Genomic DNA, 14913 nt, shown 5'->3' on the forward strand with positions numbered 1-14913 from the left:
GTTTAAGCTTAATTCGTTTGCGCTAGTCTAAAAAAACTAGACAGAGAGGCCGCCAAGGTCTTTAATCATTAATGCGTCATATATGTCTGATCGCTATAATAACTACTACTATGACGATCAAAAACATGGAAAGGCACTTTAGCAGAGTTGTCATACGCGGCGTGATCATCATATATTATGGAGCTCACACCAAAAATGGCTTGTACTCTTCAAATAGGTTGTGGAGGCTTCATTTGGAGCTCGCTCCAAAGCAAACCGCATACATGAAAATCCTCGCACCATGACCGGGTCTTCAAGACTGATGCCACATCTACATGCACCACTGCGTATAGATAACCATATACGAGGTGCCGATGTGACTATCAACCACCCCGCCATTAAATGGCACGCGCTCCTCATATTCTCGTGGTTTTCCATCGGATAGCCGCCCCGCCACATCACTGTCGTCGAGCCTTCTGTCGCCCTGGCTATAAAAGCTCGACGGCGAGGCGTGCCCATTACCTTCTCCTCCCTTTGTCGTGACAATACCATCGCGATGTTTCGGCGCGTACTAGCTAAACTTGCTCGTGGATGCCAACGCGGACATCACAGGAGGCGGTGCTCCATGTGGCACACTAGTTGCACGAGCCAGAGCATCATCCTCCCATCATGGTTGGGCGGGTGGAGCCTCCCGTGGCGGTAGCCATACGGGATATGGCGCCTCGGGTGTCATCGTCCCCATCACCGCATCTCGTCGGAGTAGTCCCCATGGCGGCTCCTGTCAACGGAGCCCCTGCCTTCGTGTCACGCCACTGGTATGACCCCAACATGGAATCGGAGGAGGAGGATGCCCCCCCTAGCCCTGAGCATGAGCATGTGCTCGAGCTCTCCGTCCTCAAAGCAACCCGCCCCGGGAGTCCCGCTCCACCACCACGGCTATCCCTCGGGTGAGCCTGGGTCCCGAGGGTCTTTGACCTTCGGGTCCTCAAAGAGAGAGTTGTCTCTAGATAGACGGGTCCCTGACGCCTGAGTCACGGGGTCTTTAAACCTGGGTCCCTAGAATCTCCTGAGTGGCAATGATCACATTGACTTTGTGGGTATAAGTACCCACATTCTTCTTCCTCCAACCCAAATCCTTGACTTGAGCTTCTCCACCATTGTCAAACTCTAAAAGCTCGATTGCTCTTCATCCCTCCACTCAAACTCCACCAAACTTTGAGAATTGAAAAATAATCACCCGTTGTACACTTCCACTAAACCAATTTGTGATCCACATACTTGTTCTTCACCAACACTTGTTACTCTTGGAGATTTGGAACTCCTGGGCAATAGGAGTGAAGGCCCGAAAGCCTCATTGCATGTGGTATGCTCTCGGAAGTTAGGTTCAATGGTCGCCTTCAAGACCATCCATGAGTGGTGATGCTCATCCATTGGGGTGAGTCAAAGAGAGACTATGTGAGACACTTGATGGTGTTATGAAACTTTAGCTTTGGCACCTGCAGATTAACACTCGAGTACAAACTTTGAGATACACCAGCATCTAGGACTTGTGTGGTTTATCTTACCGTACATTTACTTGTGTCTGCTTCTAGTTAGCTTGTTCAATGGAAGACTTATTTTATCCACGTTATTCCTATATTTGGTAATTAAGCTAAAATTTGTCATGTTCCAAGGGCTGATTCAAGAGTTTCCATAAGGGCCCCTACTTTTGTGATATTTCGAGAGCAAGTGCGACTGTATCCCTTGAATTCACTATAAAACCCCATCCCACATCCAAGGGGCACAACACCTTTAGCCGCTACCGGGAGCGCGTCGAGGCAGAGCGTCGGCAATTCAAGAGGTCATCTAACCTCTCTTGACGTGGGCAATGCCGGCAACGAGGCACATGGCCATCTCATCGAAGGGCTCACCGAATCGAAGTGGGAGAGGATCAAGAATTAGACCGACGGTATTCTTAGTCCAAATTTCGTTTAATAGATGTAAATTTGCATCAAATTTGTGTTGGAACTTTTTTTATCCAAAAGATGGGTTAGAAATGACATTTTTATCCTTTAAATTTTAGGTGATCGGTTAGAGATGCACTAAAAAGCAATGAAAACTAGGTGAGGTGTTTTGCATTTTGCATAGTGGCTTTGAACTAGACGAAACATACCAAAAACCAATTAATCCATCAACAAATAAACACATTTTGAGAATTTACGGGTATTTTAGACATGCTCAGCTTACAGATAGGCAAGTCATCTTTCAGCTCAAGCACATGTAAAACGAAAATTACTCAAAAGCCAAATCACGAATGATAGCAGCAACTTCAATAGCCTATGGTTCAGACAGTTATAGGAAAAAGAAACTTCAGGTGTAAGTGGGGGTTTGATATATGGGGAGCAATCGGGTCATAGAAAAGCTAAAATTAGTTATTACGACATCCACTGAATCCACTCCAACTCAACCTCTTATTAAACATTCCACAATGCGGAGACTGCCGCTCCGCTATGGGAGTTTGTTCTCCACTCTCAAAACTGCAAGGAAGAAGTAGAAAACTTGAAAGAAATACAATCTACACTGCCGCCTCTATATCTCAGCGCCAAGCTCCAACATCAAGGTGTGGTTCGACGCATCGCTTCCAGGGCCGCTGAACTGGATGGGACCTGCCATGACAAGAAAGAATGACGAGTTAGTTTATTTCTCTAGTACTCCCTCCGTCCTGAAATACTTGTCGGAGAAATGCATAAAAATGGATGTATCTAGAACTAAAATTCGTCTAGGTACATCCATTCCTCCAACAAGTATTTCCGGACGGAGGGAGTAGATGTCAGTCGTTGCTGGCAATTTTCCTACTACATACCAGGGCTGATGTATCGGTTCTTGCTGGCCCATTCATCTCGCAGCGAGGCAAACTTCTTAAATGGCGCAGCTGAAAAATGGCATTGCAAGAGATCAGGTTTTCGTAGGAGTACATAAACCTCTTAGCTGTTAGTAACAGACTTGAAAGGTCTTCATACCATCAAGTTCCACCATAGCCTTCTTGATCACTGGCTTGTTCTTGCCTGGTTGCCAAGAATGAAAAGTTAGAATTTGGCACTAATAGTCCAAAGTATGATTATTAATAGTCCAAAATATGATTAAAATGGATTTCATTATCATATTTACTAACAGTCAAAAGAAATCGGCTGGTACATAATTGGGTCCAAAGAACAAGTACGTATTTGGGTAACCTTCAGGTCAAAAGTAGAAAAAATGCCTTGAAAACGAGGTATTGTGGAAACTTACCATGCCTTCTCTCAACATCCATCAACGCAGTCAGTGCAGTTCCTCCAACAGTCCATTCTTCCACAGGAGCAGCCAGGTTACCAACCTGAGTCAGCAGGAAAAAAAACAAGGACACTCAATCCACTTTAGTACATATAAAATAGTTTTAAAAAGTTCCTCCCAACATATTATGTTTGTTTGTGAAATTTAATGTTCTATCCAATAATGAATATGGCGTGGAAACAGGAAGAGAACATATGACAATGTTCGCATGATGGAGAACTGGTCAGAAGTTAGGAGGTAAACAGAGTAAATATGACTTCGATGGTTAAGCAATGCCAAACACTTATCAAGTAGGAAAATATAGTGAGCATACCGACGAAATAAGTCCTGTCTTTCCAAATTGGAGAAGAGCACCAGCACCATAGCCTAATGCATAGCAATAGCTGGAATCAAAATTGGTAGGGAGGCCGCATCTTCCTTCATATCTGCAAAATTATGAAGCAAAAGCATGAGAGCATGTTTGTTAATTTGGAAAATGTGAAAATGCAACAATATATACTTACCCGAAGAAGTGAGACTGGCCTCTGAAATGTGCAGAGTACTTCCCCGCCGCTCTTCTCTTCTCCAATTCAGTTTCAACCATGGCAATAAGCATTTTCTCAGTTTCAATTTTTGCAACCTACAACAGAATTTCGCACCAGTCAGCTAACTTTTGATATAAATGGCCAATTTCATCAGAGAAATAAACAAAATTAAGGTGGTTCAACAAATTTCCCTGTTTTTACCTGAACATTGCCATGGGGATCTCTTTCAAGCAAAAGCTGCTCCTGAATGGTTTTGGGCAAGAAGTCAAACAACTCCCTAGATGCTGGTTCAAGCTTGCTTTTCCAAGCCCCTGCCTCGTCAACAACATCATGTGCCAAAATTTCATTTAATTCTGCAATGAGTTTTTGAATCTGGAGAAGAGAAAGAATGGTATCAGTAACAGTCTGTCACAGTATATAAAATTGGAGAAAGCACAAAGATTGTCAAACCTCTGGGATGAAATCAATCAAGCCTTCGGGTATTAGGACAACTCCATAGTTGTAACCAAGTTCTGCACGTTTGCAAACAACATCGGTAATGTAGTCTGTGACATTCTTGAGTGTTTCCTTCTTCTCAGCAACCTTCACAAATAAAGACATTAAAAAATTAAACAAAATGTGTCTTGTAGTTCTGGACACTTAATCTTAGAACATATAACATGTGCAACATATAAGGGTTAATGTTTGGTGTGAAAAGATAAAACTGGACTGTGAATTAACATAAATTATGTGTACATATGACTAGAAGAAGGCTGGAATGGGATAGTTTTATTTCAACTTCAGATGTACTTCATATGAGTTCCTAACCTCTTCACCGATGAGTGCAACATTAGGGTGTGTCTGTAGAGCACACTCTAGTGTAATGTGAGAAGCAGCACGACCCATAAGCCTCACAACTGCATGACCACAGAGAGTACATGTTAGTGAGTGGATAAAGAAAAAAGATTAAAAAAAGCACCATGGATTATATATGTTTGCACTTGCAGTATGCCGAAGAACAACTGCTATGAGAATGTTGGCATTATATGTATGCATGTATAGAAAAAAATCAATAAAATTTAGAACATTTAACAAGTTCCTTCTCCTAAAGTAATCACTTAATATTAAAAATAAATTTGCATAAGGTGTGGTTAGTATGTTGCAGAGGTTTGCTGGGCCCTTTTGTGAACACTAAGACCAAGAAACTAGCTAAGAAATCTGCCAACAAATTTTTAATACTCTCTACGTGTACTTAATAATTCAATTAATGAAGATCTGAAAAGAACTCTGATACAGGAGTTTTCTGCTGTAGCAAACAGTATTGGTAAAACCTTTTGACTATTGGGCTCTTTGTTAAGTGTAAAGTACATGGTTCAGCATGCTGAAACAATGGGTGGACAAACTTACAGTGGTAGTATTTGCCTGTTGACCGTGCATCAGTCATGACATTGCCAATCATTTCGGAGTATATCTGGAAGGAGCACAAACTCATGTCATGACATGACACTAAAGCTTCATATGCATGAAATGTCCTGATTCCACATTAGACTAAGCGATGATCTAAGCACGCAAACCTATGATAGCCCAGTAGTTCACAAAGCGCAATACATGCATTCGACAAACGCTAAGCATGGGATGCAAAAACAGGAAGCATCGAGATATTTCGGTTTTCAAACCACGCAGTTCTAGGTCAACCCCCCTTCAACTGAAGATGACACAACTGATTTGTTCAAATGTTATCGTAGAAAGTAGTTTACTGATTGAGTGATTTCTGATTTAGTCAATGCTCTTTCACTATTTTACTCATGCCCCCAAGATGTTAAGAATAGTATGTGCTTGACATTTAGTCATTTATATCTTCCCATTCTCAAATAGTCAACACAGTGTGCTTTATATCCAGTCCATACATACTTTATCGCTCTATCGGTGCAATATGAGTGTTTCCGTACAAGCTAAATCCCTGCAAACTAGACTACGCTAGCAGACAACTAGGGAATTGATGCCTAAGGGCAAAAACCCAATACCTTGCAAGCAGTGTCAAATCCAAAGCTTGTTGGGACCTCCTTGCATTTCAGATCTCCATCAATAGTCTTTGGGCAACCAATAACGCGAGTCTTCAAGTTCCTTCCCCTGGGATGCAAAAAACATGACTTAGAATCATCTTTATTAATATGTCAAGTAGCAGATGTTCCATTTCATATCACAAGATGTGCAATCTTTGCCCTTATTTATCACACAGCTTCTCTCTCCTGCATTTATATGTACTACTCTCACAAACAAATACTTAATATGTTTCCAGTGTATTTAAGTATAATAGGTACCATTGTCGTTTGCTCTTATATGTCTCTTGGTTTATAAGCTTCTTAATCTTTGTGGCCACTCAGAATATGGCTTACAATTTACAGAAGGCGGGAGTAACTATCAATATGGCACAGAAAGGGTGAAATCTGGATTGAGCATTTACTTGTGATAAAATAATTCCAAGACAGAATACATCAATAGTCTAAATTAGAAGCTACACCATTATAGAATGAAAATAAAAGGATTTAACAGTGTAAAGCTTCAGACATTAACAGCAACCAAAAAGCAAAAGAGTGAGTTGTCATTTTAGCAGCCAACCTGAAGTATTCACCAAGGAGGCATGCGTTAGTGTTTGAATCATCACCACCGATGACAACAAGTCCATCCAAATCAAGTCTGTTGACTGTGTCTTCAGCTTGCTGGAACTGCAAAAATATCAAACAGAGTTACAAATAAAGATAAAACTAGTGAAGTACTGGTTAGTCAATGCAGGACAAAATCCAGAAATGGGATGAAAAGATCCAGCACACATTTGCGTAAAGGCACTCAAAATACACACCTGCTCTGGTGTTTCAATCTTGTCCCTTCCACTGCAGATCATATCAAATCCGCCCTATTGAAAAGGTTATACATACTTGATTATAATGCATCATCAGAGTAATAACAGAAACAGCGTTAAGGGGTCTTATAATCAACAGTAAATTCCACCTAGCATCATCATAATTCAGATGATAGGTGTATCAGCTATCTTATGATCTTCACCTAAACCTTAGCTAGGTGTAGGACGGTTTGCATAAAAGTCATGACACTTTGAAATTTCTTTCTATAAGCGTGCTCAGTAAAGGTTAAGCTGCCATACCTGGTTTCTGTAGGGGTACACGAAATCAGTAGTCAGCTCAACGTACTTGCCCTTCATGACACCAGCTGGGCCTCCCTTGAATCCATACATGGTGCTGCCTTTGGCACGCTCCTGCAGGTAATCTGAACCAACAGAAACCATGACAAGTCAACGACAAGAAAATTTCATGAAAAACATAGCACAATCTAAAAAGATCTACCATTGTGCAAGTTCAGTGTCCAAACTGACTGAAAATATCAAAGTTAACAACAAAATATCATAGTCGTCCTCAGATCTTCCACCAAGACTGGCACAGTGGCACTAACATCACTCTAATCTAATTTAATTACATAAAGTGCAAATTTCAATTTCAGTTGGGTCTCAGCTATTGGGCTCATACGGATTTCATCAAGCGAACGTACAGCTGGAGATCACTCGCACTTACCAAAGATGCCGCAGATCACATTGTGCCCGCCTGGCGCCTGGCCACCGGAGAGCACGACGCCGATCTTGAGCGGCTTCGTCTCGACCGGCTCGGCGGACTGCACCACGGCGGCCGACGGCTGGCCGTACAGGCAGGGGAACAGCTTGGCGATCTCATCTGCAGCAGATCGAATCACGGCCGTCAAATCCCAAATTCAAACCCGCCCAGCCCGCGATCCGGCAGACCGAGATCCGGGAGGCGACGCGTCCCACGGAACGGAAGAGGGCGTCCATTACTCACCGGGGCTCCCCGCGGCGGTGCTGGCGGGCCCGTCGGCGAGGGTGAAGTGGGAGCGGAGGACGGAGGGGAGGGGCAGCGCGTGCGCGATGCGGCTCGTCTGCACCTCGCTGTAGACGGACGCGAGGCGCCCGGGCACGGGCGCCGCGCCCCCGTTGGAGGCCACCGCCGCAGCCGCCATGCGATGCGATGCGATGCGCCGGTGAGGTGGCGTTGGTGGGGTGGTGGCGAGATTTGGAGGAATATGCTGTGGGCGGAGGGAAGGAGGCAGGGAGCGGTCAGTTGGGTGGGGCGTGTCGCCGCGGGGTTTTATGATGCGATCGATCTCCTGCTCCTTTTGCGGGTGAGCCCCTGGGTTCGTGGCCGCCTGACCTAAATTTAGCAGACGGTATTGGAGTGCTTTCCAAGAAGAACTCTCGCCATCAAAAGGGCCCTTTTTGGTTTGCCAGGATTCTGAAGATGTATGGGTAGGGTAATGTAGGATTTGCATGTCATGTTTTATTGAAACCTACATACAGAAATTAATCATCTCAAGAAAAAAACATACAAAAAATTAATAAAAAGGATAAAAAGAAACCCTTTTGTGTGCAATTGTTGACGTTAAAACAAAAGAAAATCTGATGATTTTAGGCTCACTGAATTTTTTTACTTTCGAGTTGCACGTAAAGTAAACCATAGTAAAAATTCCTACCATTTTTTTTACAAATAGATCAAGCTTTATAGGGGAGACTGGGTAATTTGTACAGTGGCCTACTATATAATCCAACATGCGGAACGGAATGCCATTGAAGAATTCTCACACATCCAACTACAAATGGAAACTCTCCCATGTGTGTGTGCATGCACACGCACCTCTGTATTACAAAACTAGCGACTTCATGAGCAAGTCTTCGCATTTTCGCCATTTTATCATCTTCGCGCCATCGCATGATGCCAACTTCCCCAATTTTAATTCAATGAAAAGAGACTTGTCCGAACACACCTTTGAGAAGTTACAATGCACTTCTATCATTAGTCACGTAACAACAGTTGCTTATGTTGATTTTTATCTAGTCAACCAAGGGAGGTTCCCACCTCGCGATCTTTGTACCTCGCTCGGCTCCAATATTTGAAGCACCCCCACATAGCAAAAGAAACATCCATATCTTGTCACATCCTCATTGATAGCACTATGAGCAAAACATCCAACAAGGGAACGGAACTAGTTGTCTAAACAATAATCCTAAAACGACTGATCTTTATGGGCATTTCACATACTCCTTCCAACTAATCTTTCTCTCCCTCCCCTCCGCTGAATTTTAGCAGGGATGGGCCCCATCCTCCCCCAATCTTTATTCCTATTGATCCATGATCAGTTGGCCCGTTAAACCCACAAGGTAATCCTCGTTTCTCTAGCATTACCCTTGTCCAAACTATATGTCGGCACAACTAGGGGATTTATCATCTCTAGATATGAGATCACTTCGAAGGATCCACACCCCCAACAAAGAAACAAGAACTTATTACCGTAGAAAAGACTTACAATGCATAGAAGAGTCAATACGATCCAAAAGATTATAGCTAAACTGAGTTAGCTAATGGAAGTTCGACGTCATACGTACACGTACTAGGAACACGCAGATGTGCTTGTAGCGAATAAAGTATATGAAACTTCAGACTTGGTAGAGAAAGGTTATTGTCTTCACGAAGTCATGAGCTGTGGTTTACTCTTTTTTGTTAGTATGAAACTACTCCTTCTGTAACTTAATATAAGACATTTATTATATTAAGTTATAGAGGGAGTAAAGTTGTGTTTGGTTGAGCTGCAGATTCTGAAAAAGTTGTTGTGAGCTGTGAGCTATGAGAAAGCATGCAACACCAAGGGGCATCTAAAAGTTGTGTTTGGTTGGGCCAACTGCGAGTTTTACACTATGATGAAGTTGTGGCTTCTACAATTTTAGCTTCCAAAAGAAAACTTTGGTTAGCTTTTAGCTTTGAAAAGCTAGAAGTTGGCTGCAAAAGTCTAACCAAACACAGCCTAACTTTTACTGGTTCTCTATGTGTTTCATTTAAACGATCGTTGAGTTCATATTTGTGAGAACCGACACAGTTCATATTTGAATCAGTTGATTTTATTTAATATTCATCCATTTGCTTTTTCCAAACGACAAGCACGGGATAGAAACCAATTGAACGCAGCTTAAAAGATGTGAATATTTCATACTATATCCATTAGGGCATCTTCAAGGGCAACCCGCAAATTTCCTCCCGCGCCTGTCCGCAGACAGGGGGGCCAGTTAGCGGACATGGATGCGGGGGGACGACATCCCTCCTTTTCAACAAACTAGATGAAATTCGTGCAAACGAGGCCAGATTTCATATAAACATGACGGATTTCATACAATCCGGATGAAAACGGTTACATTTGGACACATTTTCAACTAAAAATGAAACCTGGCTAGTCTACAGTTGGCACGGCGGATCTCCAACATCGTCTCCATGACCGGTAGCGGTGAGCCCCGGAGGTATATGCTTCATCGCAAAGGTCTGCTCGCTTCCCACCACTCATCGTAGTGGAACCGCCGCCTGATGCTTCAGCCGGATGGGAAGGCCCCCTACGCTGCATGGACCAAACTTGGTTCTTGGATAAGGGGACGACGGTGGCCGACGAGAGGGCAAGACACCGGTTGTGTACATCGGCGGTGCCTCGGCAGTGGCCTTCATGGGACCCAAGCGGCAACGGCCTCTCATGTTCTACTTCTCCTCAATGATGGTGGCGGACGCGAAAGCACTGGCCACCGACTCGTCGACCTCCGTGCACCTAGCTTTTGTCTCCACCTGCATGCCACGGGAGGCGCGGTCGCAGACACATGACAACGCGACATAGACAGAAACGTTGATGCCCGTGCCGCTGTGCTTCCAGCCGTGCTGGCGTGGAGCAACTCGCCACTCCTCCTCGAGCTGGCCTGGAATGATGAGTTGTTGAGCCAGTTGCCGCTGAACCACGCGCCGACTTGGGGTGTCAAGTAGCTCCGTCGGGCTAGGAAAGGGAGGTGGAGCAGCGAGCTTCCTCGCTCGTATCCGACCGGCTCGGCGGATCACCCAACCGGCTTTTATGTTGGGGAACTGCTCTTCCAGTTCGTCAGATGACATCGAAAGATTGAAAAAAAATGGTGGAAGGAGGAGATTGGGAGCAGCGGAGTGGTGCAATTCTTACCCGATGTCTGGCCTGGTTTATATAGAGAGCGGACGAGAGGAGCCTGCCCGTGTTGCGTTTAACATGGGCCCGTTTGTGAACGGACGTGTGACTGGAATAGGTTTCTCGGCTTCCACGTGGGGTTAATGGGGGGTTTGAATGCGGCGAGGAGGCGTGTTCAGCCGGGCGTGTAGCGTGGGACAGCCTCGGCCGGCGCGCCGCTTTAATGGCGGAGGCAGTGAGAGGTCGCGTCCGCCCTAAGCTGTCTTCAATGTTGAGCGACGCACTCTACAGCGACATGAATATGGCAGTAAGTGTCGGGCGGAGCACGCGCGGGCGAGGGAGGAGGGGTTTGGATGGGTGAGGGCGGTCAGAAACGGGCGTGACAGCGGTCCGGACTCCTGCAAACCTCCCCACGTTTGTCTCCTGTTTGCGGGAGAAAACTTGTCTGGACCGCGCGACGGATCGATACAGACCCGCGTTGGATGGCTTCGGCGGTTCGGACAGCGCGGCCCGGACAGTTGCGGCAGGTTTGAGGGTCGGCATTGGAGATGCACTTAGAGCATTAGCGGGAGTACTTGGTTATAAATATTAAAGCTTTAAGGGGTTGTATGCATTTGTCAAACATTTTTGGGTTCTTCTCTTGTTGGCATGTCTCTTGCAACCTCGGCCGGCCGTGGTATTTCGGCTCCATGCCGCTGCCCTTCAGCTGCTGCTGGTTTTCTACGTGCGGCAGTTGGGCCCGACCTGACATGCGTGGGGAGAGTAAGGTGCTACATATACTATAGTATGTATATACACACGTGCCATGCATGTCTTAACAATATTGTCCCTATGGTTATAGGGAAAAAAAGTTATATGATTTTTTTAAACATAAGTTATACTATAATACTTTGCAATGAGTACAGAGCAAAACGAAATATATTTTTTGAACATAATACAGACACAAGCGCTCATATATATATGCATACAATCACCCTTTTGTACACATGCACGCACACCCTATCCCTATGAGTACCTTCGAAAAACTGAACCGGCATATCATTTTGAGATTTTACGAAGTCATCATAGGTGCCTCGTAGTCGATGGAAATGTCTCCTTACACTGAACGCATATAGCCGAAAACCTTAAAATAAATTCAGGATAAATGCAAGCATCATGACTTGAACCCCGGTGGTTTGAGGATACCACTGTCCACCTAGCCATCCAACCATAAATTGGTTCGCACAAACAAATATTGGTATGATACAACTCCTAGCGCCTAGTGACACCCAGAAATGTCCAAAGATTTTTTTGAAAGATGTAAGTGATGAAGACCACAAATTGTTTACTTTTTGTTTCTCCTCTCGTGCCATACATTTCTCGTACTTGGATTTCAGCCCGACATGCTGACATATGCCACACGACAGAGAAAGCTGGAGGTAGAGGCGATGGTTCCAAAACCCAGCAGATGCAGGTGTTGTTCAACGTGAATCCTTAAAGTCTCAGCCGTTAGATTTAGAAAACCAACGGCTAGGATTGATGCTCTAACTACGATTCGAAACTTATTAAGGACAGTATAACGCACCTAATCTGTGCCCTCACATCGATTTGGGTTTTCGACCGTCCGTTTTTATCATCTGGGAGTTCCTGGCCGTCAGATTTAATGTGAAAAACGTTCTGTTTCACAGTGTGGCTAATCTGGCCCAGCTGCCCTGTGGGTTGCTGCTCCACGGGCCAAAACGGACGCCTCTAATGCATTGGGCCTCCGCGGGTCAGCAGCCCATTCGAAGGAGTGAATCCTACCAGCCACCGCGTCAGGTCCATCCGCTCCTGAACCCTAATCCAGTCCCCATCGAGACCGCATCCAGTCGCCCAATCCCGATCCCGATCGAAGCTGAGGGTCGATCCATCCACCCGCCCAATCCCGATCGAAGCTTAGGGAAACGGGACTGCCGGTCGATCCCAACGAAGCAGAGGAGCAGTCGGTGCGGTCGATCCTGGTTCCATCAATTGAAGACGGGGTGAGGGATGGATTGAGCCCATCCGGTCGATCCCTGCGACCGGAGGAGCGGGATCCGGCTCTAGCCGATGGGCTCCAACACACGGTTGGATGCTAGAAACTGCTTCTTTCTCTCTTGAACCACGCAATCATGGCATTCATGGCTGATAATGTAGCAATTCTTTCCTATGCCCTGTGGTACTATATAATTCTTTTTCCCCTTCCACTGTTTGCCCACCCTCTACACTCCGGCAGGAACATCTTTCAGCTTCATGCTAGCTAGGGTATGGTTTCATCTTAATTGCATCAGACAATTATATTGTTCTCCTCTCGCAGAAAAGATCATCAATTGCATCAAATAATTACATTGTTCTCCTCTCGTAGAAAAGATCCTCATATCCTCTCATACCATTTCTTTGTACAGGTGATGTTCATGGTACATCTGGTCGATTGATTTTGGCAGATTCTTGAGCTTTCTGTTGTGGATTTTCTTGCTCACCATTTCATAATCTCATATGGCTTTTGGACAGGTAACTACACCACACCTTATACTTCTGCCACCCTCTCAAGCCTTCTTCCTCTCTCGTTGGAATCAAGTGTTTTACCATTTATTATCCATGCTTAGCAGTTTTTTAGTTTATGCATGATGCACCTATGAGCAAACTCTAATGCATCACATGTATGATTTGATGTGCTTCCCCTGATGTTGGCTGATGAACCAAGTCAAATATTCCCTTGATTAAATTAACACAAAGCCAGACACATGCAAAAACAATGAAGAAATTTCACAAGGAGCTCCTAAATTTATGATAGCTCAGTGCGTGCGTTAGTCATGACATGAGGATATTATAGCTTACTGTTCAGGTTGTTCTATAAATTAAGAGAGATGACATATTCCCTTGCTTGTTGATTAATCCAGCATCATTTGAAAAACTATTTGTATACTGTTACTACATACTGAATATTGCTTTAAGTTATTGGTTTTAAGATGGAACATTCTTCAGAGCTCCCATCTTTCACGTGCACTCATGGAAACAATTGCCTATTTTTTCCTCAGGTTGTAAACAAGGTTAAGGTAGCTGGTTTGCACGACAAAGGTACAATAAATGGTTGTATTTCCATAGTGCATACATGCTTGATGATTTGTGCTCCTTGACTTTTCATTCTGAAAATTATTGCAGGTATTCCTGTTTTTATTAGTTTTATCATTGCTTTGATCCATGCTCTTGCTATGTCTAAATGATCTCACAGTTGGTTGAACTAGGACAAAACCATTCATAGTATGTTTCACCATTTTGTTTTAGTTGCGGACCAACAGTAGTCTTTACAATCTTGAAAATGAAAGGCTTGTACAACATATTCTTGGAAATAGTGAAACACAATGTGCTGAGTCCTTCCAGTGGAGCTGCCTTTCTAAAAATGCATTATCAGAATCTATCTTTATTCCATGAAGAAGCATAATTATTTCATCCAACTGGGCTAACGAATATTCATGGTGCTCATGAAAGTAAAGAAAGGGGTTAATAGTGTAAAGGTACATGTCAATTCTGAAAGTTGCATATGAGGAACTCATGTTGACCTTCAAAATTGTGCTTGATGCAAACAGAGCTTTGCTCTCACATGACTTACTACTATCTTGAGGAGAAAAGATAAGTAGTATGAACAATGAACCATACTAATAGTTAGGATTTGGAGATTACAACAAAGATTAGCAAGGATACCGGTAAAGAAGATTCGCTGAATCAAAAAACAAATCAAGCACATCCTTTGTAGCACACTTACGAGCATTCTATTTAGAGAAAAGGGAGAAAGAAAATGATGTCTAATATATACTCTCAAGGGAAACATTGTTCCAGTGCACACAATAACCCCGAGAGGACGAAACACTGTTGTAATGAGCGTGAACAATGTTTCGCCGGTGAGAATCATGGACTGGAAAATGTTGGGATTACGAGGAAAATGAAAGTATTTCATTCATGACCTTTCATCCTTCATGTCGATAGCGAGGCATTGCCCAACTCCTCTGATTGTTGCAGATTGCAGAGGCCCTCGTACCAAACCACATACCCAACAACCCGCCAATTCCTGAAGGAACCAACAAATAAT

At 44.1% G+C, this 14913-nt stretch overlaps 1 protein-coding gene across 1 annotated transcript; it reads right to left on the reverse strand.

Annotated features, from left to right (window-relative positions):
* Positions 1–2327: 2327 nt before the first annotated feature.
* On the reverse strand, positions 2328–7957 carry LOC123156552 (pyrophosphate--fructose 6-phosphate 1-phosphotransferase subunit beta). Its single transcript, XM_044574702.1, has 16 exons — positions 7655–7957; positions 7376–7531; positions 6952–7073; positions 6652–6705; positions 6411–6517; positions 5816–5921; positions 5199–5262; positions 4620–4708; positions 4263–4394; positions 4014–4184; positions 3792–3907; positions 3602–3713; positions 3247–3331; positions 2979–3023; positions 2822–2890; positions 2328–2624 (listed from the first exon to the last, which is right to left on the reverse strand). The coding sequence occupies exons 1-16, from the start codon at positions 7830–7832 to the stop codon at positions 2548–2550; spliced, it is 1683 nt and encodes a 560-aa protein (XP_044430637.1). The 5' UTR covers positions 7833–7957; the 3' UTR covers positions 2328–2547.
* Between the last annotated feature and the right edge of the window lie 6956 nt (positions 7958–14913).

Source organism: Triticum aestivum, chromosome 7B, assembly GCF_018294505.1.
Source record: "Triticum aestivum cultivar Chinese Spring chromosome 7B, IWGSC CS RefSeq v2.1, whole genome shotgun sequence".
Lineage (NCBI taxonomy): Eukaryota > Viridiplantae > Streptophyta > Magnoliopsida > Poales > Poaceae > Triticum > Triticum aestivum.